The sequence below is a fragment of the Poecilia reticulata genome, chromosome 6, assembly GCF_904066995.2.
Source record: "Poecilia reticulata chromosome 6, P_reticulata-male-v2, whole genome shotgun sequence".
Taxonomy (NCBI): Eukaryota; Metazoa; Chordata; class Actinopteri; order Cyprinodontiformes; family Poeciliidae; genus Poecilia; species Poecilia reticulata.
In genome coordinates this window covers 7365857-7393809 of record NC_088835.1, presented here as the reverse complement: position 1 = coordinate 7393809, position 27953 = coordinate 7365857, and the positions used below count along the sequence as shown (strand labels likewise).

Genomic DNA, 27953 nt, shown 5'->3' with positions numbered 1-27953 from the left:
GATGTGCCCGTTTTCTCTATTTAAATCTAGTGATTACTGAAGGGCAATATAGTATACAGACTTCATAATCTGTACTCTTTTGGTTGAATGCAGTATTTATTTCCACTTTGGCTTTGTTGTCTAGTTTTTATTCAAGTACGTTTTTTGTTAATGGAGACTGAGAATTCATTTTATTTTTGTTTTTGGTTGTTTTATTTAGTTTATCAGTTCCAGTGTTACGTGTTCTTTTGAAAATAAGGTGTATCTATCAGGAAATCGCATGTATTATTAGTCATTTCCATTAAATCAGTGTCAAAAGGTCTTGAAACAATATTATCGTTTATCGCAATAATTTTTTAGACAATTAATCGTCCAGCAAAATGTATTATCGTGACAGACCTAGATGTAGTTTTATTTTGATTGGACAACTTAACTCTGACCTGTAGACACCTTATGGATGACTTTTCAAAGTTCCAGTTTTAAGTTGAATCTTTATGCACTTTGCTACTGGCAACATGCTGCATTGTTATTGTGTATTTACTTAAATCCATTTACAAAAATACCAACAATAGCTAGGTTTCAATCCAATTGCCATGCAAATTTTGAGCAAACTTTTAAAATGACAAAAAATAAAATAAAATGTAAATCAGGTGAGTTTCCATCTACTGGTTTTGACCAGGTTACGCAGGTACAAAATTGCAATTGCAAAATCTTTAGAATTTTGCCATTTCCTTCAACCTTTTCTAATGCAATACTTCAAATTGAGCATAAAAACCGATGATTCAAGAAGTCACACAGTACCTTGAATTCTACAAGCCCAGTGTGTAGCCAAAGCATTTCAATGTGTTTTTGTCCACCTGTCCAGACGTGTGAGCAGAGACACGTGAGTCACTTCCAGTACCTCAGCTGGCCAGACTACGGCGTGCCCACGTCAGCGGTGACTCTCATCGACTTCCTGGGAGCTGTGAAGAGGCAACAAAGGAAAATGGTGAAGGCTTTGGGCCCTCAGTGGACCGGCCACTCACTGGGTCCGCCGATGGTGGTCCACTGCAGTGCAGGGATTGGGAGAACAGGTAAGACCAGGAGACTGTGGGGGGGGTTTCTCACAATGTCACATTATTGTGCTTTCTGATATATTGATAAGGTTGTGATCCGAAATTATTTTAGCTGCAGTCACCCTTTATTTTATCACGCCATGTGTAGTGACAGATCAAAAACACATCCTACATGGTTTAGACGTGAGGAAGATGAAGTACATTTTGCAACATTACATCCTTTCACATTTTTGAAGTGTTGCAAAATCTTCCAATCAAAAGTACTTACAGGTGGAAATGTTTTTGTTTTTTCAAAACAAAATACAACTTATGCAATATAGTAAACTAATGATGTGATATAATAATAAAAGAGTCAGTTTTTTGTATGACAAGATCAAAAATTTGAACATAGTTTTGCATGTTTCCTTTATTAGAGACGTTTCTGCTGTGGAAATATTTTAGTGGTGTTTTTCATCTTTCTGGCCTAATAAAAATGAAGTTTAGGTCAATCTCTTTAAAAAGAGTTTGTCACCATTACCCAAATTTATTGCAACTGCGCTTCCATTACAAATGTTCGCAAGACTTTGTCAATATTTTGCTAATGTAAAAAAAACCAACACAATTTCACATTTGTGGTGTTTGTTTACGCGATAAGTCACTTAGTCACATGCCGTGCCAACATGTTGTCTTCTTCGTCTTTTCCGCCAGTATTAACATCTAGCTGTTGATCATGTGACTTGTGAAAACGCAAAAAATGGCGTTTCTGTTGCAGTTTTGCAAAGTGCACCAATTTTGATATGGCCTAGCACAAAAAAAAACATCGAAAAATTTTAGTTTTTTTCAAAAGTGCTTTGTTTCCATTCCAATTTGCTCAATCTTATGCTCGGTCAAATTTTGTACGCCGTAGTGTTAATTACACGGGAAGGCAATGCTGAAGTGGTATTTCCCTAAAGTGGTGTCTTTCTGCAGCACTGAAAAAACAAAAATATCTAGTGGGACGGGACTTTTAAGTGGTCGGAGCGATACAAATGTAAAAGCTTGAACAATTTCATGACGTTTGATACAAGCGCGAGTGACTTGTCCTTGTTCTTGGCAGGTACCTTCTGTGCCCTGGACATCTGTCTGTCCCAGCTCCAGGACGTGGGCTCCCTCAACGTGTTTCAGACGGTGCGTCGCATGAGAACGCAGCGGGCCTTCAGCATTCAGACGCCGGAGCAGTACTACTTCTGCTACAACGCTATATTGGAACACGCCCAGAGACAGGGCCTGCTACCGTCTAATCAGTAAGGCCCCCAAACGACAACAAGGATGAGCCACAACTTTTCTGCTGTCAGTCTGCTGACCCCGCAGCCAGGCTGGGCAACCGGCCGACCGGAGGAAGTAAAGTCAACTCCCAACCGAAGACGAGCTTTCTGACACGTCGCCATAAGCCGTTGGCAAACCAAGTAAACGCATTAAAGATTAAAAGCCTTGATTGCTGATGATGTGTGATGATACTGTGGCTGTCAACAATGTGATGTTTTAAAAGGTTTGTTGAAAACATGCAGAAAAATGCAGCAGAGTGAGCGGACCGCTAAGCTTTGGAGGTAATACAATGTCTTGGAAAGGTTTCCGTACTCTTTGATCGTTTCTCGTTATGTCACTTGCCCCGTCTTCAGTGCGTTTGGCATTTCAATTGATAGACCAACACAAAGTAGTGAAAGGAAACTGGTACATGATTTTCAACTTTGTTCATGAATCGACGTCTAAAAGAAGAGTCAGTGCTTTGTAGGACCAGTTTCCATCGCAAGTCTGTATGGCTACGCCCAATGATTTCCAAAAAACGTCTGAGATCTTCACAAAACACCTGAGATTCAATTACCCACAGATGGACTCAATTCAGAGCTGAGATTTCTGAAGACAATTTTATTTTCAGGTATCAGAGCAAAGGGGGTTAATCAATGACTTTTATTAGAGCCAGTCAACCAGATTACAATTAATACATAATTCTTATTGAACATACGCACCTATTGACACACTTAATAGGTGTGTCAATATTATAATGACAAAATAGTGCATCAAAAAACAATACAATGCACTAGTTTGTATTTTCTTCAGCAATAGGAGAAAAATATTTTAATAAAACTAAGAGCAAAACCAAGTTAACACAAAAAACCTCCAGATATATACATCCATTTTTTTTTTTTTACTAAACATATTTACAAAGAAACATTTAAATTTAGATTTCATTTCCATTTTGCAATTGCTACTTTTTGTTGGTCCGTTTTGCAAAATCCAAATAACATCCGTTGTCAGAAATAATAGAAACTTCCAAGGGTATTAATTATTTTTGCAACACACTGTGAGGCCTCACTTCATCTAATTACTAATAAAAAAAATTATGTTCACTTCACTATTAAGGACTTTGAAGGGTTAATTCACTTCAGAAAAGTGTCTGCTGCTCCTTTTAACTGTTAAGCATCATGACACGACATTACAAACCTGCTCGACCCTTTCCTCTTAGCGCTGGTTTTACTATTGATCGCGTAGTTCAACATTCAATTAAAATCCCTTTAGTCCAAAGTAGTTTTGTATTGCTGAAATCTACAGGCATTTTCGGGGTGAAATATTCCTTTAAACCAGTCCGATTTGAACTGTTTTTTTTTTTTGCCGCCCCTCTCGGTGTCTCATTAAGGCAAACATTCAGCACAATGCGTCTATAACCCACTGTGAATGTCACACGGAGTTGTGGATGTTCCAGTGGAGGACAGGCCACAAATTCGCTGCCAAGCGCCACGTTTATTGTAAAGTGCACAGCGTCATTCAAAGTGAACAGAGCGAAAGCACATCCATCATTTGAAAAGCTGACGAATCCCCAAATGGCTGCTACATATTTTGACTGAATGCTCCTGTAGTTTCAATCCACTCTGACCTCTTTTTAGTTTTCTTTTCTACAATATTAGAGTGGTTAAAAAATGTAAAAAAAAAAAAAAAACCCCACAAGCTTCCACCTCGCCTAATATATTAAGAGCTTTTGGCTGCCTTAGCTGTGTTAGCATCGTACTGCACAGACATCTGTTTTAAGGCGGTGCCTGTCACAGAAGGGTAAATCGGTGTAAGACCTCACGAGTAGTGCAATACCTTTTTTATGCATAAATCGTGTCTTAGCACTTTTTACAAAATTTTAAAAAGTAAATAAATAAAAAATAAAAATCCCAATGTGTTCTGGCATTTCAGCGTGGCATTGAGAGGACAAATTTAACGTTAGATGACTGTAGGGAGTCTACGTGTGATGCAGGGATTTGTTGATTGTTGTATATTTAGTGATGCTGTAGCTGTAAAACACAGAGATATTTACTGTTATCATCTGCGTAGAGCTTTATTGGGACTAATGAGACGGACCGGACAGCAACGACGATGTAAGTAAGCACAAACGCGTGCCGACCGCAGCCTACAAGTCCTCCTCGGACACTCGAGAATCAAGAATAGTCTAGTGCTTTCGTCGTGTCCCAGTATATTGCCGTGGTTATTATTATTATTATTATTATATTACATGTACAAAAGTTGTGTGTGTGTCGTTTGTCTTACGTTCTTTACTCCAGAGTTCATATTGAATTTGCTGGTAGTGAAGCATTTTTTTAAAAGCCTGGCATTTCCACCTAGTCTGATCTTTAGAATTAGTTCTTCTTGCAATGACGGACACGAGACGTGCCGCTTTATTTTTCTATTATATTCAGCTACTGTTTTCATACAAATATGCAATTACCATTAATTTTATATTTGTTCTGTTATAACATTATGTTTTCACTTCGTATTGTATTTCATTGCGCATTGATTCATGCTATACTGTAATAAACACAAACTATGTCAGCGTGGTTGTCAATGGTGCGCTATGTCTTCTGGTTTAACTGATTTCATGTTATTCCTTTTAAGGTACACTTAAGGTACATTTGAATTTTTTATTTTTTTTTGTAGGGATCCACCAATAAATCATTCCCGATTTCCTTAATATTGGGAAATTGATGATTGGACAATAATTACATGAGAAACCAATCTCATCCACCGATCTTGTCTACCTCCACAAGGTCTGAAAAATAGCCGCTGTCTCCTTTTGCTCTGCCAGGAGAGAGAGCTGATTGACCAGGTTACGTCTGCATGTGTGCAACTAACAATAGTCTTTCCACTAATTTTGAGGGGGTCATGGAACCAGAGGGATTATGAATGAACAAAACCAACTCAAGAAAAGCTCATTATCACAAAAACAATATCATTTGTGCCATATAATCCTCTGAATTTAACCACAGTTCTTTACTTGTCCCTTCAGTTGATGGCTCAGTGTCTAAAAGCCCTACTTTGCTCCTAAAAATACTCTCGGGTTTCCTGAAAAGTGCTGCATGCACCCCTCAGCTGTTGAGTTTAGAAAGAAGGTGTGGCAAACCACAAAAACAAAGAAGAACGCTGCAGAAACGAACTGAAGGGTAGTCCTGGTAAAACACCGTGGCACTGAGGTGAGATGCATTCTTTCTACGCTGTGATTTTGTGGTAGAGGTTGTGGTCCTCTGGTACCTCTGCTGGTACTTTATCTATGGAGTATGGTCAAGAGGAAGATGAGAGACACCAGAACCAAAAATGCAGAGGAGCTGAAGGATGGTCTGGTGATAAAACTGAAGTGGCTGGCAAAAAAAAAAAAAAAAACATCACAGTTGTAGGAAACCTGAGAACATCATGCCTACAGTAAAATATGAGGGTGCCAGCATCAAAGTTCGGGGTGTTTTTGCTGCATGATGAGAAAGGGACATCACATGGATATATTGATGCAAAATCTAAAGATGTCGACCAGAAACTCTGGATGTAAAGAGGTTTTCTAAATGGGCAATGACCCTAAGCATAGAACCATATTAGTTGGGAAGCATCTTAAAAACAGCTAAGTCAAACATAAGACAACAAAGCGTTCCTGAAACCTTTAACCAAGCACCAAAAGAAAATTGTGGCCAGAGCTGAAGATTAATGGCTGCGCAATGTTAGCCTACCTACCTACCTACCTGCCACAAGAAACATCCAGAAAATCATTCTAGTTATAAAAAGGTACCTACAATATTTGACAAACAAAGACATATAAGGGAATAGAGAAAATTAAAGAGAGTCACAAAAATATACGTAAAGAAACAGCAATTTCAGTTTTAGTTCTGCTAATGTCGTGATAAGGGAATGTTTTGTCTGATTTAATGTCATTAAGGAAAAAGGACTTTGTGCGTAAATATCTGGTTTCAACCAGTCCCCAAAAGTTGGTATGCACCATTTGCTTTGCATAGGGGTGCCATGCCTCAGGGGGCGCCAAAACGATGGCGGAAAAATTATTCCAAGTCTGCATTTCCTGAATTTAACAGCTGTTGATCCATGGAGAGGTGAGCCTATGTGTCTGCATACACCTCAGAAAGTACTTAGCCGCCCTCGCTCCTGGGTTTTCAGTTGTACATTTTCGGAGATTGGTCTTGTAACGACATTTAGATTGAAATGTCGCTATTTAAACAAACTGAACTGCGGTCTATTGTTATTCATGTAATACTAAACTAAATGTTTGTCCGTCACATATTTTAAGCTGTAATCAATCTCTTAACAGATGGCCTGCTGAAGGTGAGGTGAAAACAAAGAGCCGACATCATCCACTGTGTCTCAGACTACAGTGGACGGTGGCGGTGCCTCGCTTTTAGCGGGCGATATTCAAAACAAAGTGACGCGTCTCGCGCTACGCGCCAATGCCAGCAGAGGGGGGCGTCTCCAACTATTCTGTTACAAACACAATTCCGGAGTAAAGGAGCCTTTTTCCTGGGTATGTAACAGCTGTTTAAACTTAACGCTATTAAAACTAGCAATGCTCGAACCGCTGAGCGACGACGAACGAGGATCCGAAAGCGGTTATTTGTCGCGAGGCGCCTCTTTTGTTGCTCGTAAATGAATTGTATCGCGCGGCTTTTATCTGTTCTAGAAGGCTCGGAAAACATAACGTGGTAGAGAGCGGGGGTAAATCTGCAGCATTATGTCGGCTGGTAAACAATCTCCAGAGGTGGGGTTGGGGTGGCGGGGTGTACGGTGACCGTCCGAGGCGTCCCCCTGTCTGCAGCGTTTGTGAGCGGACGGATCGCTTCCGAATGGATCGGTGTAGGTGGGGAGGGGTGGGGGAGACGGAGGAGGAGAAGGGAGGGAGTTGTTGTGGTGAGGCAGCATAGACATTTTAACCCCGGCGAATCGCGGTAAACAAAGAATATAACGCGTCGGTCCTCCCCCTGCGGGACAGAGGAACGGGGTTTGCTCATGTCGCGCGACGGGGGGAATGGCGAATGTCTTCGTCACGCGCCGTTGTGTCCGTGCGGCGGCGGCGACGGCGCAGCAGTTCCCGTTCCGTTTGACTTTGGCATTGTTCAGTAAGGGCAAATTGATCGGCTCATGTCGCCCAGAAAACATTCGGTGCTCGCCGCCGAGCCCACCCCCCGCCCCCATCCCCCGTTCTCTGCGTCCACTGTGGGAAGGTGGATGTGAAATGGGGGGAACGGATTCTAGAGGCAGAATGGGCGGCTTTAACATCGTGGATCCTTTTGTTTGGAGTGCAGAAAAGTCGGCCGACGCACACGGCGCGGGGCTGCCGCTTGCTCCGTGTTGGTGGGGGGGTGTTTCCGCAGCCCGCAGTGCGTTTTTGTTACATGCCTCTCTGCACAAACTTGTAAAGACAAACAATGCACAGCAGTCGACATATACTCGTTTATTCTTTGCACCTGAAGAGTTTGCCCCAGGTGTTTTGTGCTGTTTTCGGTGTGGATGAGAGTTGGTGAGCGTCTGGTGCAGCCGACGGACGGCTGCTTCTGACTCCCCCAGCCTGGACGGGTAGAAGGAATCCCGGGCTAGTACTACTGGAGCTCCGCCTGTCGTGGGCGATGGTTTATTTTGGAAGTTCCACCTTTTGTAGGAGGGTACTTGTTGTGACGTTTACCACGCAGCGATTGGCTTTAGGATATGAAATGGGCGGAGCCTGATCGTGCAGAAGGAATAGACCCCCGTTCTTTACATAGTCATGTGTCATTTGAGTCCAGGAAGTAGTCCGTAACGTTGATGGAAGGAAAGATCACCTGATGGATCCGAATGGGAAATTGTAGGGTTGCGACTGGATTGTCAAAATAAAGGCTGCTGAAACACAAAAGACAAAACCTGGTATCGAATGGGTTGAAAGACACATGAAAGTAAAATGTGTCTGAAGTTGTCATTTTTCATCTTATCTGGAAACATGCGCCATTTCTGCCTAAGACCTAAATTTGGGCCTCTGTGTTTAGCATTTAACATAATCCAACAGTCAGTCATGGACACCTTTCATCACTGACTGATCAGGGTGCTGTGCAAAAAGCTTAGTGGAAGCATGCCGGGTGACTGCAGCCTTGAGAGGATTATGAAACGCACTCCATTCAGGGGAGTGAACCACAAGGTTTGGAATCAATGCTTTATGAGCCACCACTCACATACATATCCAGGACATGTGTTACAGCTGTATCACTCCCCATGTGAATCCAATGGCTGACCCAGAGACATCAAAAGTGTTTTACCTGGTGGTGGTTTAAATAAAAGTATATTTTTGGATTTGAAGTGGGAAATCAAGTTCCCTTGAGTGAGAGATAAGCTAGCTAGAGATTCAGTATGAAGTTGCTAGATTAGTCATCACTTTGTAAGATGATCTAGCAACTGCCCGCATTACCAAAACGGTCAATACCTGCTTCAGAGACCATGGGGAACACACGGCGTAAGATTGGCCAAAGACCCAACTTTACCGAAACACTGTGATCTTGTGAAGACAAATGGGTGACCATACTGTTTTTTTTTTTTACTTTAAAAAAGGTTTTATCACCACTAGCAACCTTTACTTGAGAGTGGTCAGACAGGAAGGTAGATTTTAAGGGAGGGGGGAGACATGCAGCAAAGGTCACTGGGCTGGGACTCGAAGTCATCAAGGACTGGGGCCTCCACAAATGGGTCACGCTTTACCCTTGCACCATCACAGCACCCAACATGACCATACTTTTAAGAAGCATCTATTTCTGAAAAACTGTATGGGTGTGTATTTATTTATTTAGGGTAAGCTACAATCATAAAAATGAACAGACAGACACATGCAATAAGTAACTCTGTAAGTAATTAATCAATGTAAGAGGTGTTTACCTCTTTTTATTAAATTGCTGAAAAAGGTTAGCATACTCAGGTATTCATACAAAAATGCCAAAACCAACAAAATAAACCTATATCAACATCACGTCTTAGGAAAATATATTAAAAAGACTGATGCTATAGCATAATTGCTTTTTTAAAATTCTAAAATTATGTATAAAAAGAGTACATTTACACCACAAAATGTTTTTTGCAGTTTATTTCAAAGATAAACACTGCGAACCTGTCAGATTTACTCAACTTAGCCTCTGCACGTCAAGTCCAGAGGGGTGTGTTTGGTAACTGTGCCATAAATTTCTGATTGACAGCTCAAATTCAAAACATTAACAGAGGCCACGCCCCTCTTGTGGCTCCTCTGAATGAACCGACCAATCGCGTGTATTCTGGCGCGGGGTTTCGTCCGACAGCCCCGCCCACCTCTCTAGCTAACCGAACGGAGATTGTTTTCCTCTCGGGGAGATTTTTCACTTTGCTGCTCACTGCCCGAATTGTTTATTTTAAAGTCACACGCCGCCGACAAGTTGCTTTTCACACTCTTGTGTTTTTAAACCAGAGGTGCGGTGGTGGGTCAAAATATAACGGATCGTCATATAATCGCCTGCAAACTTCTGAGCGCTGTTTGGGAGAGTGGTGAGTTCAACTGTATTCATTCAGTAAGCTAATGGAGCCAGCTAGTTAGCTGAAGGTTTAAGAACACCAAACGGGATCATCCGCATCTCCATGCATGTCACTCTATCAGAGATTAACCTAAAACGTGCCGTATATAAATCCGGTTGTTAATTACTGACGTATTTTAAACATTTACCGTGTAAACCAGACTGATCGCTAACGGTTATCTGCATGCGTTTCCCTCCGAGCCCAGGACGCTCTTCTCTTCGGGCTACCCATGTTGTTTACATTAGCTAGCAGCTAGCTGGCGGCTCGGTACCACAGGCGAGAAGACACATTTCCTGGAAAGTCATAAAAATAAACTGTATAATATGCTTTAACATGAGTATTCTATGAGACTGTTGATGGGCTCGGTCAGTTTTTTGCTTACCTGATAGAAATAGTGTGTAATTTCCCGAACTTCTTCGCCACGCTAAATGGCGGGCGTGTGGAGAGCATCGAGCTGGTAACTTGAGGTCGGCGCTTGTGTTTGCTAGGCCATGTAAACGTGACGCTGAATTGGTTTTGTCTAGCGTTGCGATGTAACAGTGACAGCAGCATTCAAGGGCGACGAAAATGCCATTACGAGTGGAGTCGTTGACGCTCCCAAATGCATTAGCTTAGCATTCCGCGGCTGCTTTCAGTGCGACCGTGAACGGCTCAGCGGAGCTCAACCGCTGGACAGAAAGCGGCTAGCTCCGAAGCTTCGCGTCAGTGTTGTCTCTGTGTCACTTTGACTTGGGTGTTTTGAAACGCTTTATTATAATTCGCGAAGCTTCGACATTATAAAAAGCCGTTCATTCAAGTGAACAGAAGCTGCTGGTGTCTAGAGGAAGTTGTGAATGGCAGACGGACTCCCACGTTTCCACAGCACCTGTTTGTTGCGTCGCTGACGTAGGCTTCTCGTGTTTTCATTGGCTATGGAGAGCGCGAGCTGCACATTCAGTACATGCTATTTGAACGAAAGTAAATGTACACGCTGTTGCTTTTCTGTTACAGGGTTGCATTAGACTATAATTAAAAGGAAATTACAGCTTTAACATTAAACTCTCGAACAGATATAGGCTAAAAAAGTTATCTGAAATGTAGGTAGATACACTTTTATCTAGTCTAAATTATACAGCTGTTTACATTTTCCGCATTAAACAATTTTTCTTGCTAAATTAGACACAGTACTGCTACGTATTTATACACAAGCAGCTACAGTGGGTCGAAGGTGACCGATTTATACAAACCCACAAAAACATCAGAACATTTAAATAAAATGTGACCACACACTTAATTCAGAACTTTTTAGGTGACCTTCTGTTAAAAGGTTAACAGTAGCCATAGCATTATTACCTGTACCAAAGTTGACCAAGGTTGTAAAAAGTTGGTGTTTCAAATGTATACCTAATATTTATTTTTTATTTTTTTTGCTACATGTTTCCCTCTAATTATAACCCTCATTTTAGCAGCAGCACGAAAAAAATATTTACTTGTTCTGAATAAAAGCGATGAGGTCCCATTATACACATTTGTTTTTAATTTTTAATTGAATACTGTAAGAATCTCATCACACCTTGTATGCCTAACTATACTGAGTTAATAAGTTACTGGCAGTAGATAAATCTTTTGATGTCTTTATTTAGTAAAAATCCAGATTAGTTGGCTCCAGAGGCTATTTGTTAGCTTTAGCCTCCTGAACCAACTAATATGGAGTTAACCCAACTGTGCAGCAGTGGTAAGTGTAGTTGTCTTGCAGTCCTAAGGTTGTGGGTTTGATTCCATATGTTTTGCCACATGTTGATGTGTTCAGGGGCAAGACACTTAACACTGACCTGTGTATCAGTGTATGAATGTGGCTCTGGTGTAAGGAGTCGCTATGACCAGTAAGGTGCTATTTAGTGAGTCACTTTACTGAACATGTCTGCTTGTGACGTTTTACTTGAACCTCACATCAAAAAGTCTGAGCTGTCTCTTTAAAACTATTTCATAACGCAGGCCACATTATTGTTCTGTGTAAGTTTGTGCAATAACAAAGTCAGGCATGCATGATCACTTGATAATAAATCAATACAGCCCTCGATATTGACTCCCAGCTTGATCTTGTTGCTAAATGCTTTGGATGTCTGAAAAGATTTCTTCGGTCTCAGGCGATTTTTAGTCATTTTCCACTTTGGCAAATCTGCCGAATTGTTGCCACTCCGTGCGTCTTCTTCGTAAATTTACAGTAGAGGTAAAAACCAAAGGCATAAGGTAATTAGAAGAGACTAGATCAATTCAATGCAGGGGTTTGACGGCTCGACTGAGAAAGCTGACCTTCCAGCTGTCCCTGCATTCCCAGGTCTCGCAGCTCTCACAAGCATGAGTTCATAATGAAGCGCCGTCTGGAGGATCAGGACACGGTTTTTGCGTCGCAGCAGCGGAGGCTCGCTGGCAACCCGGAGCCTTTCCAGCATCGCATCCTGGCCCCCGCCCCTGCTGCTCCAGCCGTGTATGAAGCCGTGACCGACAACATGCAGCCCACAGCTGGCGTCCAGTACTCCGTCCCCCAGGGATACCAGGTAACAAAAATTTAGCTCATAAGGCTCTAAAAAAATTGTCATCTATGGTACTTTGCAAAGTTATTCTATCTTTAATTTTAATACATTTAGTCATATTGGAGCCAACAAACTGCAGTGTATTTCACTGGGATTTTATGTGAACACATCACATAAACGTTTCTATGAGAAACATGCATGGTTTGCAAAATTGCTACAAAGAAAAAAATCTGAAAAGTGTGGGGTGCACTTTTATGCAGCCTTCTTGAGTCAGTACTTTGCAGAACCACATTTCACTGCAATTATACCTGCATGTCATTTGCAGTTGTGTCTCCACCAACTTTTCTTTTGTGGAGCAACACACCGTACACGAAACAATTTTATTCACCGATTCTTGTAAAACCTCTCGAGACCAAACGTGATTTCAGAGAAACAAACATGGCCAACTGGGAAAAAGCAATGGTGATAGTTTGTGAGCTATGTTTAGCAGAGAAAAACAATCCAAGGACATTTACAACTTCTGCTTTCTGTTACACCATGGTAGTTGTTTTGTCTTCTGTGTATTTTGGATACCCCTCCATGTTCCCCTCACCTCGCTTTCTGATTGGCTAACCGTCACAGTCGAGAGACTACGTTCTCGTGTGTCACACCACATGTGATATTGGGCTAAGACAATTGAATATCCCCAATTTTAGATCGCTTTCACACACGGGAGGAATGTCACACAAGATTACCTTAAGACCAATCTCTCTAATCAGGTTATCCTAAGATTGTTCAATGGGGAAATTGGAACAAAAATTAACATAGAAATCTTGTCGTGTGAACTTGGCATTAGGTGGATGACTTTCCAGTTACGCACTACTTTGTGTTGCTCTACCTAATAGTTATAATTATAGTAATGTTCATGGAAACTTGGGGCTGTGCCATGAATTAGAACATTATGGTTGTAACATATGGATAATTTCATGGGGTGTAAATAATAAGTAGTAAGTCAGTGAAATACTGTGTCCTCACTCTGTTCAGCGAAACCCTTCTTATTAAAAGTATCTCTCCTTCCTCAGGTCCCTACCGTGGCCCAGAACAGCGGCAGTCACAGTCACGTCCCGAGTCCGGCGGTCCACACTGGGCCCCACCATCACAGCCCCGCCGTTCAGTCCCACGTGCCCTCTGTGATGTCGGGGCACGGGCACACAGCGGCCCCTCCATCCTCAGCACAAGGTCACCAGCAATTCCAGAGGCTTAAGGTAAGTGAGTCCAAGCGTCTGCCTCTGATTCTCTTAGTCGTCAATCAAGAGTGTTGCATCTGTAGAACGTGTATATGATCATGTCTGCCTTGTCCTCCATGTCTGTTAGGTGGAAGACGCTTTGTCATATTTGGATCAAGTGAAGCTCCAGTTTGGGAACCAGCCTCAGGTCTACAATGACTTTTTAGATATAATGAAAGAGTTCAAGTCGCAAAGGTGAGACAGCCAGATGTAGGTCTCACAAATCAAGTAACAGTAGTTTACTCCAGCTCCTAAACTCATCACCACTGCGTTGTATGTTTGTGTTCATCAGCATCGATACTCCCGGGGTCATCAGCAGGGTGTCGCAGCTGTTCAAAGGTCACCCCGACCTCATCATGGGGTTCAACACTTTCCTCCCCCCGGGCTACAAGATAGAGGTCCAGACCAACGACCTGGTAAATGTAACGACACCAGGTCAGATCCACCACATAACGCCGCACGGCATCTCGGTCCAGAACATCCCCATAACGGGAGCAGCCACCCAGCATCCGCCCCAGCTCCCAATTGCTGCGACAACCACTGCCGCCGCAGCCGCTCCGCCTCTTCTGACGCAGCCATCCCCCGCCAAGATGAGCAAGGTGAGGTGGAGGGAACTCTACGGCATTGTTGGGTGCATGCGTCGCATTTTAACGTAGCACTTTTTCTGTTTTAGCCGCCTCAGCCACAGGCGCTGACACCAACCAGCCAGACCAATCCATCCATCCCCGCGTACACCTCCCCCCGCTCTCCACCCGTGCAACTCCACCCAGCCCTCGGTGGGACCCCCGCTGGCCCGCCTATGCAGAACAACCAGCCCGTGGAGTTCAACCACGCCATCAACTACGTCAACAAGATCAAGAACCGCTTCCAGGGCCAGCCGGACATCTATAAAGCCTTTCTGGAGATTCTCCACACATACCAGGTCTGTCTGGATGAAAGCAGAAAACTTGATGTGTTATCTAATTAATCCAAGTTGTTTCAAAATGTAACTTTTTGTTTGTTTCTGCACCATAGAAGGAGCAGCGTAATGCTAAAGAGGCTGGAGGTAACTATACGCCAGCTCTGACAGAGCAGGAGGTCTATGCTCAGGTGGCCAGGCTCTTCAAGAACCAGGAGGATCTGCTATCGGAGTTTGGACAGTTTCTCCCTGATGCCAATAGTTCGGCAGTAAGATTTTTTCACATTGTTTCTGCTTCATAATCTCAAACATCAGTGTGTTTTATTTGAAAGTATGGTGTGTGTTTGACGTTAGCCCCCTTCTTTTTTGTTTGTGTTTTGGTGAAGAAAAGTCAACAAAGTTCATGGTAATGTGAATTTGTCAGCTGGTCAGTCCCATCTGACAAGACCACCTTCTTCCACATGTTTGCCGTGTGCACTATTTGACTTGAGGCAACCTTTGAATTCCTATATCTTTCTTTGAACTGTGGGTCTCTCGTTTAGTCTTCCAGTGAATGCACAGTGGCCTGTTGTTGTTGAGTTGAGTTGTAGAATTGTTGCCTTGGAGCAAGTTGGTCCACGCTGGACTCATAGCCCACATCCTGCTTATAGCTGAGCTTGGGATGTTGTTGTACGGAGTCTGCATGTTCTCCATACAGTGAATGGAGAACATGCATTCTCCAAGAACCCTTGGATGGGTTCTTGGAGACCCATCCAAGAACATGACTATTAGATGTTTATTAGGTTAAATGGTATTTCTAAATTACCCTTAGGAATCAGAATATCTCACCAGGGAGGCTTCTTAGCCAGATACCTGAGCCACTTCAACTGGCTCCTCTAAGTTTCTCACCATGTCTCTAACTCTGAGCCGAGACACCCTGCGGAGAAAACTCATTGGGAGCGCTTGTATCCACAATCTCCTTCTTTCGGTCATTACCCAGAACTCGTGATGATGAGAGAGGAACGTAGATCGACCGGTAAATGAAAAGCATCGCCATTTGGCTTAGCTCTCTCGTCACAACGACAGACCACTGCAGCGCTTGCGTCACTGCAGACGCAGTATCAATATACCTATCAAGTTGTCCTTGATTGGTGGGATTACTTAGACTCCTCGACTTGGGGCATGAATTTGTCTGAAGCCCGGAAAGGGTACTCTAGCTGTTCCAACTCAAGACTTTGGTCTTGGCCAAGAACTTCTCCAGTAAAAGCTGGAGATCACTTTCCTGAAGCCGACAGGTCCGCATTGTCTGCAAAAACCAGAGACCCAATTTTTAGGCCAACAAAACAGATCCCCTCAATACCTTGACTGTGCCTAGAAGGAGCAGAATCTGTGACAAAGGGCAACATTGATAGAGTCCGTCTCTGATCAGAAACAAGCCTGATTTACCCCCAGCAATGTGAAAAAAGCTGTTAAATTGGTCATTCTGGGACCTGACAGCCCATATCAAGGGTCTGGTGCTCCATATTCCCGAAGTACCCCCAACGGGACTCCTAGAGCGACGCAATTGAACGCCTTGTCCATTGACAAAAGACCCGCAGACTGGTTGGGCGAACTCCTGTCCACTCTCCAGGAAACTGCTGAGGGTGTAGGGCTGGTCCACTGTTCTACAACCAGGAGGCAAATTCTGCAGCCACGTTTCTCTGAAACAGAGGAATTACCAGGGACGATTAGAAATGTGATCCACTTCATTACTCACCAGCAGCTTCTCCAGTTAGAGCTGTGGCTCTTTGGAGCTCCTCCAAAAAGTTACTCTGAAGTTCTTCTGGTTAAGGTTCTTCTTGTCCAGCCTGTCAGGGTACATCTTGGTAGGTTTGGAGTCTTTCCAATTTTAGATGACAGGTTGAACAGAGCAACCTAACCTTACTTCTTAGGCCACAACTTTCTCTAACAAATGGCGTGAGACGTATCTCAGTCACTGTTGTCTTTCCCACCAGATGCTAAGTAAGACCAACGCAGAGAAGGCCGAGTCCGTAAAGAACGACCACGGTCTCACCACCAAAAAGGTGGTGCTCAACAACAAACAGAGGCCCAATCAGAACGGCTGTCAGATCCGACGCCACCCGACTCCGGGGCCCATGCCGCCCGTCAAGGTTTGCACACACATTCCGCTGAAGCTTTATCCCTTCTCTGTTTTTGTTTTCGCCTTCATCTCTGGTTTATTGTTAATGGGCCTTCCTATATGTGTATTTGTTCTCTCTGCAGAAAAAGCCCAAGTTACTGAATCTGAAGGACTCTCCAGTGGCAGATCCCAGCAAACACGGAGTCGGCACAGAGTCTCTGTTCTTTGAAAAGGTGAGTTTGGCTTATTGTTGTTTGAAAATGAAACAGTGGATTGCCCCTACAAATTCTCCCTAAATTTCTTAATTTTGGAAGATCAACAGACTATATTTACTTATCCACCGATATTATCTACCTCCGTATAGGCCTAAATATCAAACACTGTCCCGTTTTGCTCAGCCACAAGACACGGATGACTGCATAGTTAAGAATAGTCACTCAACTGTTAACGTCTTAGCAACTTTGTTGCTTTATTTAGTGACTTTTCAGACAAAAAATTCAGTATAGGACAAAATCAGAATTGGTGCATCCCTAATTTTTCTACTCTCCAAAGAAGTTAAAGGTATCATTAAGGGTAAACTGATTGAAAACACTGGGAGTTTTCTGTTTTTGGACAGTCACACTTGCGTGTCTGCACATTATAACCCCTGACATCATCCTACGTAGGTCCGCAAAGCCTTGCGGAGTGCCGAGGCTTACGACAGCTTCTTACGCTGCCTGATCATCTTTAACCAAGAGGTGATCTCCAGGGCTGAACTGGTGCAGCTGGTGCTGCCCTTTTTGGGGTACGTAACCCCGTCATGTAATCTAAAAACTATTTAAATAACACTTGTCTCTTAGTGTTTGTGCTTTTTTTTTTTTTTGCCTAATTCTGATTCACAGGAAATTTCCAGAGCTGTTCAACTGGTTCAAAAACTTCCTGGGCTATCGCGAAATGTCCCACATTGAGACGTACCCCAAGGAACGCGCCACCGAGGGCATCGCTATGGAGATCGATTACGCTTCCTGTAAGAGGCTGGGTTCCAGCTACAGAGCTTTGCCCAAAAGCTACCAGCAACCCAAGTGCACCGGCAGAACTCCGCTTTGTAAGGAGGTGAGGCACGTTAAGAGTCGTACCTTTCATTTCTGTTACGGTTGAATTAAAAGATCAATGACATTGGATTCCTAAGAATGTTTAGAGAGTCACCAAACAGAACTAGAAGTCAGTTACTGATGGTTGATGGTAAAGGAGACATTTTAAACTCTTTTCTTTGTTTTTAGCATTTTGTACTCGCAATAAATAATATACGCTAGTAAGCAGGACTTGCGCTACTTGTGCAACAATTGCTCTTGCGGCAGCAAAATACGTTTTTTTCTACACCCACAAAAGCTTTTTAACCTTTGCAAATTTGATCTAAGTTTGTTAATAGAAAACTTTAAACATTTATATGAAAACCGGGTATTTTTCTTGTGATAAAACTTTATGTTCTACCTTTTTATATATATATATATATATATATATATATATATATATATATATATATATGAAAAAAAAAAGTAGAGAGTTAAGTGGTATCATATGTTTTTTTTTTTACATAATTATTGTCCCTGGTTATTAAGGATCCACTTTTTGAACTAAATCAAATTAAAAATAAAACCAAATATTTTTAAATTATTAATCAAAATTTTTTTTTTTTACAATTTTGTCTTAGCTACTTAAGCTAGTAAAAGAATATATGGAAGAGAAAAATGCTAGTAAAAACAATTCAGTTCCTATTTTTAATTTTAAAAAACCCAACATTTTATTGTTTAGAATGCAATGCAGTTCAAACGTCACTTTTGGTCTCAAGTTTGAAATATGCAGTTGGAGCGAAATACTTCGTTTCCGTCCCGTCTGTGGACATTGTTTGAGTCTTTCCTGCCCCTCGTCCAGGTCCTGAACGACACCTGGGTCTCCTTTCCCTCGTGGTCCGAGGACTCCACGTTCGTCAGCTCCAAGAAAACTCAGTACGAGGAGCACATCTACAGGTGTGAGGACGAACGCTTCGAGGTGAGCAGGAACATTCTCAGCTGTTTCTTCTACATGGTTTTTATTCCCGCAGCGAGCATTTTTGGTTTGGTTTCTCACTGTCCGTCATGAGCGGACAGGTTTTTAACAGTTCTCGTCTCGACATAGCTGGATGTGGTCCTCGAGACCAACCTGGCCACCATCAGAGTGCTGGAGACGGTGCAGCGGAAGCTGTCCCGCATGTCCGCCGAGGAGCAGGCCAAGTTTCGGCTGGACAACACGCTGGGCGGCTCCTCGGAAGTCATCCACCGCAAGGCCATCCAGAGGATATACGGAGACAAAGCTCCCGACATCCTAGACGGCCTGAAGAAGAACCCGGCCGTTTCTGTTCCCATCGTGCTGAAAAGGTATCTGCTGAACTAAAGACTTCCTGTTTTGTCAGATTCGATAGTTCAGGGTTTCAACCTTAAAAGACGCCTCCGGGGGTTGCGGAGTTTTTGCTTGACTTCGTCTTCTGTTTGCGGCCAGGTTAAAGACAAAGGAAGAGGAGTGGCGGGAAGCCCAGCGAGGCTTCAACAAGATCTGGAGGGAGCAGAATGAGAAGTATTACCTCAAGTCTCTGGACCACCAAGGCATCAACTTCAAACAGAACGACACCAAAGTGCTTCGATCCAAGTCTTTGCTGAATGAAATCGAAAGCATCTATGATGAGGTAACGAATTTACGCGTTTCGTCTTTCTTGTTGATCTCCAGGGTTTATGATGGTGCAGGATATTACTGTGAAAAGCTTTCAAATGTGGATACAAGCATGAAAAATTGCGAAAAGTTCTTTGCGTTTTGCTGGTTTGCTTCCATGATTTTAACAAACCTGCGTAGCTCTGCACAGCAGCAGCAGATCTCCTTCACTTCCGCACAGGTGTAATCCCAGCGCTAGCGTCGTAGCGCTCATGTTGCGTTTATAGGTGGCTCGGAAAAGCAGGTTGCGACATGTTAACAACGGATTAAACAGTTTTAACTGCTGATAAAAGTGACAGAGGCCACAGATATGGGAAGTGCGGAAGCCCCTACTGTATCAAATTGACAGTGGAATAACAGAGTTGGCCATTCTAAGGTAAAAACCGAGCGCATACAGCGTTCATGTTTTTTTTTGTTTGTTTTTTTTTCATCCAGACGGCTTCCCGCACCCCCACTGCAATGGCACGCCGCCCCCATAGGGGGCGCGCCCCACAGTTTGGGAACCTCTGATATAGGCTATGATATGACACCAAACACTTTAATCTAATTTGCTAATTTATTGCAAATATTTTGTGACCATCTTGAAAAATAGTTTAGAAAAACTATCAGTAAACATAATTTCTGTGGATCCAGTTATGTAGGAAAATATTAAGCTGTGATAAACATTACCAAATTTAGTGCAAAGAATGTTTTCCTTGATGACTATGGTGGCCATTTTGAAAAATGGCTTGTGGCTCTAATTATAAGTGGCTAGCAGTTTAAAAAATTTTTTAGAAAACAACCCCTAGAAACATCTGTGTTAGGTTCTTGTTAGCCCCTTTTGCTATGCGCTGCTTTGTTCAGAAGGACTGGGCTTCCTGGAGTCGTGGACTCTGTTGAGGTTTTAAATGTCATCCAATCTCTAACGTTTTCTGTGACTTATGTAATGTGAGTTCGACACTGAAGCTAACCGGAAATTGCCTGCATTGTGAAGATAAGATAATTGGTTAGCAACCAAGTCAATATATGGAAATGTGGCTAACGCAGACAGTGAACGGCTTTGTTCACTTCCTCCACTGCCATTTCTAAAACTGCAGGTAGACTAGAATTATAAAAGCGCAGAAAATCAACGCCACAACTTCTTCTGTTTGCTGATTGGCCCGATTTAAATTTTAACGGAGTAATCAAAGTGAATGGGAGAAAGCGCAGGAAGTCAATGGCCAAGTTAGGTTCATCCGCACATGAAAGATTTTGCTGAAATACTCAGTTAACTGCTGCACTGTAGGGAGAATCTGATGTCTGTAAAGCTTCGTCTTGACTTCCAGCGGCAGGAGCAGGTGTCAGAGGAGAACGCCACGGCCCCCGCAGGCCCCCACCTGACGCTGGCGTATGAGGACAGCCAGATCCTGGAGGACGCGGCGGCGCTCATCATCCACCACGTGAAGCGTCAGACCAGCATTCAGAAGGAGGACAAGTACAAGATCAAGCAGATTATCTACCACTTCATCCCCGACATGCTGTTCGCGCAGCGCGGCGAGCTGTCGGACCTGGAGGAGGAGGAGGAGGAGGAAGAGGACGGCGAGCCGGACGAGGCGGGCGCGTCCAAGAAGCACAACGGTGTCCCGGGCAGCGGGAGCCCCTCCAAGTCCAAGCTGCTGTTCGGCAACACGGCGGCGCAGAGGCTGCGCTCGTGTGAGGATGACGCTTACAACCTCTTCTTCGTCAACAACAACTGGTACATCTTCCTGCGGCTGCACCAGACGCTGTGCTCGCGGCTGCTGAGGCTGTACGAGCAGGCGGAGCGGCAGATCGACGACGACGTCCGCGAGCGGGACTGGGAGAGGGAGGTGCTGGGGCTGAAGAAGGAGAAGAACGACAACCCCGCCGTCCAGCTGCGACTCAAAGAACCCAGTGAGTGAACTTCACAGATAAACACGCTGAGTTTTTTTTTTTTTTTTTAGATTTTTGTTACTGAACATGCTTCATTTTAGAAAAGTGAAAAGGACCTCAAATTTCTGATAAAACTATTAAAGACATCGGTCTAAATTTCCACAGGAATACATGTTAGCTAAGCTAATCGCTAAAATACAAATCAAAAATTTGATTTGAACTCTTATCATTTTGTTTTACTTGATAGAACGCAGTACTGTAAGAATTGTGAAAAGCATAACGTTCATAACGCCTCTGCTCTCCAGTGGACATCGAAGTGGAGGATTACTACTCGGCCTTCCTGGAGATGGTCCGAAATTTGCTTGACGGGAACATGGAGGCGTCTCAGTACGAGGACTCCCTGAGAGAAATGTTCACCATCCACGCTTACATCGCCTTCACCATGGACAAGCTCATCCAGAGCATCGTCCGGCAGGTAACGGGCCCCGCTCGCTCAGATCCGCGTTCTCTGTTGGCGCTGCAAGTCTGACCTCCTTGAACCCCCCTCACTTCCTCTTCCCCTCCCTCTGTAGCTGCAGCACATAGTGAGCGACGAGATCTGCGTCCAGGTGACTGACCTGTACCTGGCCGAGAGCGGGAACGGCGCCACCGGGGGCGCCGCGTCCGCGCAGCCGTCGAGGAGCCCGGCCGAGGCGGCCTACCAGCGTAAAGCCGAGCAGCTCATGTCTGATGAGAACTGCTTCAAGGTGAGCATTCAGTTTTACCAAATTAAAGGGCATTAGTCGTCTTATTTTTTTTTATTTCCTGTTGTTTATAATTATTCTTTTCATTTTCCTATCTTGAGTTGAGAAATACTGGAAATACTACTTTTGTTTTGCTTCTTTTTTTTTTTCTGTCAAACTTAAATTTTTAGATCATCAAACAATTTTTAGCGTATGTGAAAAGGCATTCTGTGCCTCTTGAAAAATGAAATAATCCCTTAATTTCACAAGTTCCACCCAGTTCTGTTCACCGTCTGACTTGCAGAGTCACTAAATGACTTAATCTAAATAATCTAAATAGCAAAAGTGAAGTCATGAGAGTCTAACACTGTTTTAAATTGGTATTTTAAGGTTCTTTAGTCATTGACCCTTAAAAATACAATCCCTTCAAGCTCTTGCTGCAAGTAACAGATGGAAGAGAATCTACTTCTTCTGCTGCGTACAAACTACTATTCATTTGGCTCAGACACTGAGAAAAAAAAAAAGTCACTGTTGCAGCTGGTTGCAAGGTGTCTTGGGAGTGGTGTTTGATTTATTTACTAAAGCGATCCAAATTTTTAGGTTTTGTTTTTATAAAGTGATTTTTGTTTTTCTCCATTAAAAATGGAGTTTAGATGAGCGTTACTGCTGGGAGGAACATCCAGTCTTCACCGACTTTTTTTTTTTTTTTTCCTGTGATAATATCTACAACTTTTGGTTATTTTCAGTGGTTTGACTTCCTCTCCCTCGCTCCCTCAGGTGATGTTTTTGAAAAGCAGAGGGCAAGTGCAGCTGACAGTGGAGCTGCTCGACACGGAGGAGGAGAACTCCGACGAGCCCCTGGAGACTGAGGTCAGAGGTCGCTCACCTGACGCATGTTGGCTCTGAACATTCAGCTGTCTGCTTCAGATCCTTGAAAATGTTTGAATTTCACCCAGGTGGCTCCAAGGCTTGGCGAGTTCTCGATTTCTGTGTAAAGTGCTTGATTTTCACACTGCAGTTTTGGAATAAAGTGTAATCCAACGTTTTATTAAAAGACTGAATTTGGAAAATGTTATTTACAGTTGAAAAAGGTACTTTCATACGCCTAATAAAATCAGACAAAATTTTCCTTGTTTTAGGTCAGTTTCCAATTTCCAAAATTATTTCCATTTGCTAAGCTACAGAAAATTTATTGAGAATATTTTTTTGTAGCTTTTTGTATATTCTTGTGTTTAATAATTATACAATATTTGAGCGGGAAGGCAATTTACCTTCACAAGATTTCTTCAGGTTGTTTCAATTTAATGGATATCTATTATTCCTAATGGCTCAATAACTTAACTGAAAAAAAGCGCGGCTTATATTTTATATTTTAAACCACGTCATTGAATTTGTGGGATTTTTTTGTTAAATTTCAGACATTTTTAATAACGATAATAAATGATCTCAAGTTACAGTGAATTGAAATAGTCTTTTTTTGTTGTTGTTAATTTGTATTGCTTTAATCTCCAAAGTGTGGTGTTGGAAAAGTTTGGAAAACTAGGCTTGGAAATGCTTGAAAAGTTCTTGAATTTTACTGTGGGAAAAGTGAACAAACCCTGTTGTTTTGTGTTTGCAGCGTTGGTCTGACTATGTTGGACGTTACCTAAACCCGGACTCCACCACTCCGGAGCTGAGGGAGCACCTCGCCCAGAAGCCCGTGTTTCTACCCAGGTACTCTCTTTTGTTCTTCCTCCTCATGTGTCAAATTTCTGACACTTAGCGACAGATGTGACAGTCAAATGTGAGTCCTTGTTAGAATCATTTAAGTCCCAACTCGATTAACCTCAGGACGCAAGTCAAAATTAGAAGTTAAAAGCCTAATGTTAGCTCAAATGCTATCATTATCATGTTGGTTTACGCTAACATGCTTAGTAACTTTAACTTAATCGATTCGGTACGCTAATTTTCATCCAAGTCAAAATTATTAGCAAACGTATGTTTGCTTAAATGCTTAAATGTTGGCTTTTGCTAGCACATTCTGTAACATTAGCTTAATACATTACGTAAGTTAGGTCAAAATGTTAGGTCAACATTAGCTAAAAAGGAAATGTTAGCTTAATGATTTATGACTCACAAGAGCTATACTTAGCAATTTTAGCTAAAGTAAGCTAACATAAGCCAAATTAACTTAAACTTAAGTAAGCTAATTTTGGCTCAAGTCAAAATTAGCTAAAAAGCTAATGCTTGCTTAAATGCTTTCAGTATCATGTCGGATTATGCTAGCATGTTGTGTTTGTGATAGATGTGATACTCAGATATGAGTTCTTGTTTGATTCATTTAAGGTTGACGAATTTGTCCCGACACGATTAACCTCAGGACATTTTGTCCCGCTCTCCCTACCAGGAACCTGAGACGGATCCGGAAGTACCAGAAGGGCAGGGAGCAGATGGACAAGGAGGCCTGCGAAGGAGGGAAGAAATCCATGGAAAAGGAGAAGATGGAGTGCATGTTCAAACTAAACTCCTACAAAATGGTCTACGTCTTTAAGTCTGAGGACTACATGTATCGACGCACCGCCCTGATGAGGGCTCACCAGGTACTCACCAAAACTTTTTCCACCAAGTTAAAGTCTAACTCTGACTTTGCTGCTCTGTGTTGTTTAAAAGACGTACAAATATTACATCCCTTCCTGTTTGTCCCCCCTCAGTCACACGAGAGGGTGAGCACGCGGCTGCACAAGCGCTTCCAGGCCTGGGTGGACGCCTGGGTCAAAGAGCATGTCACCCGCGACATGGGCGCCGACACCACCAAGTGGCTCATGGGCGAAGGGCGTGACGGCCTGCTGCCCTGCTCCACCACGCGTCACCCGGAGGTCCTCCACTTCATGAACATCAACAAGTACCGCGTGAAATACGGCACGCCGAGCAAGGCGCCGTAGCCGACGGCAACGGGGGTGGTAGGGGAGGAGACATGGTGGACTCCTGGGGGGAGGTGTGGTCTGAGGCCACAATGTAGAGGTAGGGATTAATATTGTGATTTTTCTTTTTTTTATTATTTTTAAAGGCCAACATGGGAGCAACGCTGATATTCGCTCCCTCATGTGTTACATCCAGGGCGGCAGGATGCCAGGTTTTTCTGTTTGTATTGTTGTTTTACCAGCGTTTTTAGCTGGGCCCAGCTCTTTTTTTTTTTTTTTTTTCTTTTTTTTTCCCACAGGGCCTTTTGGTGCCAAAATTTAGGAGTGCTCACGTTCCTGAGCTCCAACCAGCACTCAGAGCCACGGCACAAACGTTTTCTTCCTCGAGCTGGTTTCCGACAGGCGGGAGTGAAACGGCGAGTGGTGCTTTCTGGACTTTCCTCCGAACCGAGCTTCACTTCGGCTCGATGCCAGCCGCCCCTCCAGTCAGAAGCTCCCATCTTCCTACCTGAGGCGTTATTTATGGGAAAAACAATGAGATGAAGCAAAGTGCACTTATCCAGAAGGAGGAAGGGATTTGGAGGGTCTGATTCCGACACGACATTCCCGCATTCACGACAGAATCCAGATCACGCGTCGTCACCGGGTGAAAAGCGGGAGGTTCGGGGGGGTTAGGGTTGGTCGGGGTTCACGTTTCTTTTTCCGAAACACACGGCAGCATTATTACAGACTGTGCCTGAGCCCTACGCGGTGCTGTCGGGTTACCGCAGGAAAGCACTGTTTCGTTTCATGTAATAAAAACAACAAAAAGTAAAAAACAAAAAAAAGAAATCACAACACTGTTTGTTCCTCCAACTGTAAAATTGTATAGCTTGTGAATGTCAGATCCTGACATGTATTCCAGTGTATGTGTTGTGTATATATATTATATATAGTTCTATTAACACACAAGATCCTCGCCGCCCTGGAAGTCGACCTTTTAAAGACGCCCTCTGCCAATACACCAGCTCACTCACTGAACTCACACACTCTCACTCGCTCGACTCATTCTGGGAGGACTGTCCTCGTCCCGCTCGTGTTGTAAATACTCTGTAAATAGTCTCAGACTTTTTATGACGGATCCGTGTTGTTGTGCTAGTCTTTCCAATCTTACTGTGGACTTTAGTGATTAACGGCTAAAGTTAGGATGTACATGAAACGGACAAATGCGAGCCCATTTATTACCATTTTTACCAAAGGGAGTTGTTAATGAAACACTTATGATTTTTTTTCTTTTCTTTTCTGCCCCCTTGCCTTTGTGTGTTTTATTTTCCGTCTTTGCTTTTTAATTTCTGTCGTAAGAACATCTGGAGGGGAGAGGGAAGTTCAAATGAATCCAGGTTTTTCAGTTTTTGTTTTGTTTCTTGTTTGTTTCGTTCTCTTGACCGAGACAGCTGTTCGGTCAAAAATCACTGCCTCCGTTTGACAACGCCGTCCAAGGTTACTGGTGAGCCGTATCTCAAAGAGCGAACCCCTCGGCACGCTTCCTTCTCTCCGGGTCGTTTTCTGCAACCCGCACCGTATTTTTGATAATGTAAGAAGTCACATGAGCATGTCTTTAGTCCCTTTATTTAGACCTTATTTAAAGTAATAATAAAAAATGACATTTGTAGCCTATGAAAAACCCTTGTGGAGATTTTTTTTATTGTTTTTGTGTCGTTCCCTACTTCATTACAAGCAATGGTTTTGGTTTTCTTGGCCAATTTTGAGTTACTGATATTTTTAAATCTTTTCCAATTCTTGTTGTTGGTGATTCACAATTGAAAATGAAAGCACTTTTTTGGGTAACACTTTATTTGAAGGGATGTGTATAAGACTGACAAGACACTGTCATAAACATGACATAACACCTGTCGTGAATATAAAGAAGTCTTTATGAATGTTTATGACAGTCATGAAGTGTCATTCGGTAAATAATTACACTTTTAATGCAAAGTTGCTCTAAATGTTGCATTGAAAGTCCATTAAAAGTGCCAACTTTGTAAATTCTGATAATTTAACGCCATGCCTCTGCAGATAGACGACAGGTCAACCCGTCTACAGCATAAAAAGTCGAATCTATGCTTAAGGATTAAAAGTTATTTGGATGTTGACTGGATACAAAATGCAGACTCAACGAGTCTTAGGTCAAACTCGATAAATTCAACACACCAAGGCATACAGGAAAACCTGAAACTGTGACTAATCAATTAATATTTACTTGAATTTAAGCTGAGATGCCCCCAAATTCATCAATCCCTACCTTTAGATTTTGGATCATAAAGTTGTGTGGTCTTCCAAATGCCCTGCGACAGACTGGCGACCTGTCCAGGGTGACCCCGCCTCTCGCCAGAAACGTTCGCTGGAGACGGGCACCAGCAACCCTTCTGACCCCACTAGGGACAAGGGAGTACAGAAAATGGACAGACGGACGGACGGTTGGATGGTCTTCCAAAATCGGCAGCAATTTAAACTGAAGTTTCTCACTGACTTTCATTTTGACTAAGGTGGGAAATATTGCTGTAAAAGGTTTGATAAACGTCTGCAAAGTCTAGAATAAAAAGCAGATCACTTCTAAAGTGATAGTCCAAGCTGGAATTTATGCTTTTTTAGTAAGTGCCTTTATAGTCTAATGAAGCGATACAGGTGAGACGTCTTAAAAATCATTTTAGACAAGGTGCTAAAATTCAGTGGTTTCACTGATGAGCCGTCTTCCATCTTTACCAAGACTGTCATTCTATTTAAATCCTGCAGAGGGCGCTCTAACACTGTCCACACAGACACCAGGCTCGTTGCATCTTGGACTTGCTCACCTTATTTTTCTTCAACTGTTTCTGCCAGTCGATCTTGGAGAATATGTTGGCATTCCCAAACTGTTTCCTTTGATTCACCAATGAGAGAGATCGTTGTCAACATTGAGGACGATTGCGATTGTCCCAAGAATAGAAACCCCAGCAACTCAAAACCTTTGCTAGATAGACCATGCACTCTAAACCTTATAGGAGTTAAACCACACTGCGGTTTGAAGAGATTGCTTATTGACTATTTACTATCTAACACTGACGACAAAACGCTTGTTTGGATAAATTCACACA

General features: G+C 42.9%; 2 protein-coding genes and 1 long non-coding RNA gene across 6 annotated transcripts in view; 2 read left to right on the top strand and 1 right to left on the bottom strand.

The window, feature by feature from the left end:
- The window catches only part of ptpn9a (protein tyrosine phosphatase non-receptor type 9a), a 30671-nt gene extending 25808 nt beyond the window's left edge, over window positions 1-4863 (top strand). For both annotated transcript variants that reach the window (XM_081607802.1, XM_081607800.1), the window contains 2 exons: window positions 845-1052; window positions 2110-4863. In XM_081607802.1, coding sequence (XP_081463928.1) covers window positions 845-1052; window positions 2110-2300 — 399 coding nt within the window. In that variant the 3' untranslated portion in view covers window positions 2301-4863. The remainder of the gene's footprint in view (window positions 1-844; window positions 1053-2109) is intronic.
- LOC103465953 (uncharacterized) overlaps window positions 1-10681 on the bottom strand; it is a 44112-nt gene extending 33431 nt beyond the window's left edge. The window contains exons 1-3 of the long non-coding RNA XR_001776690.2: window positions 10237-10681; window positions 10003-10147; window positions 781-941 (exon numbers count right to left, since the gene is read on the bottom strand). This is a non-coding gene — a long non-coding RNA (uncharacterized LOC103465953). The remainder of the gene's footprint in view (window positions 1-780; window positions 942-10002; window positions 10148-10236) is intronic.
- On the top strand, window positions 6739-26503 carry sin3aa (SIN3 transcription regulator family member Aa). 3 transcript variants are annotated; one of them, XM_008411187.3, is made up of 21 exons: window positions 6739-6822; window positions 12172-12391; window positions 13429-13611; window positions 13721-13827; window positions 13925-14231; window positions 14306-14554; window positions 14647-14799; window positions 16504-16659; window positions 16772-16861; window positions 17294-17412; window positions 17510-17720; window positions 18540-18656; window positions 18783-19021; window positions 19143-19326; window positions 20654-21239; window positions 21524-21693; window positions 21791-21964; window positions 22718-22810; window positions 23559-23653; window positions 24327-24519; window positions 24631-26503. In XM_008411187.3, exons 2-21 carry the CDS (start codon window positions 12203-12205, stop codon window positions 24859-24861), a joined length of 3846 nt encoding a protein of 1281 aa, XP_008409409.2. In that variant the 5' UTR covers window positions 6739-6822; window positions 12172-12202; the 3' UTR covers window positions 24862-26503. The 3 variants fall into 3 exon arrangements, with proteins under 3 accessions (XP_008409409.2, XP_008409411.2, XP_008409410.2); XM_008411189.3 differs by lacking the exon at window positions 6739-6822 and adding an exon at window positions 9513-9827; XM_008411188.3 differs by lacking the exon at window positions 6739-6822 and adding an exon at window positions 11311-12083.
- Window positions 26504-27953: the final 1450 nt, after the last annotated feature.

Excerpts from the sequence above, each read along its gene's own strand:
- sin3aa (XM_008411187.3), top strand. The coding sequence starts at position 12,203 with ATGAAGCGCCGTCTGGAGGATCAGGACACGGTTTTTGCGTCGCAGCAG. Across the intron at positions 14,555-14,646 it reads AGATTCTCCACACATACCAG|AAGGAGCAGCGTAATGCTAA; the intron begins GTCTGTCTGGAT and ends TCTGCACCATAG. Across the intron at positions 19,327-20,653 it reads TCGAAAGCATCTATGATGAG|CGGCAGGAGCAGGTGTCAGA; the intron begins GTAACGAATTTA and ends CTTGACTTCCAG.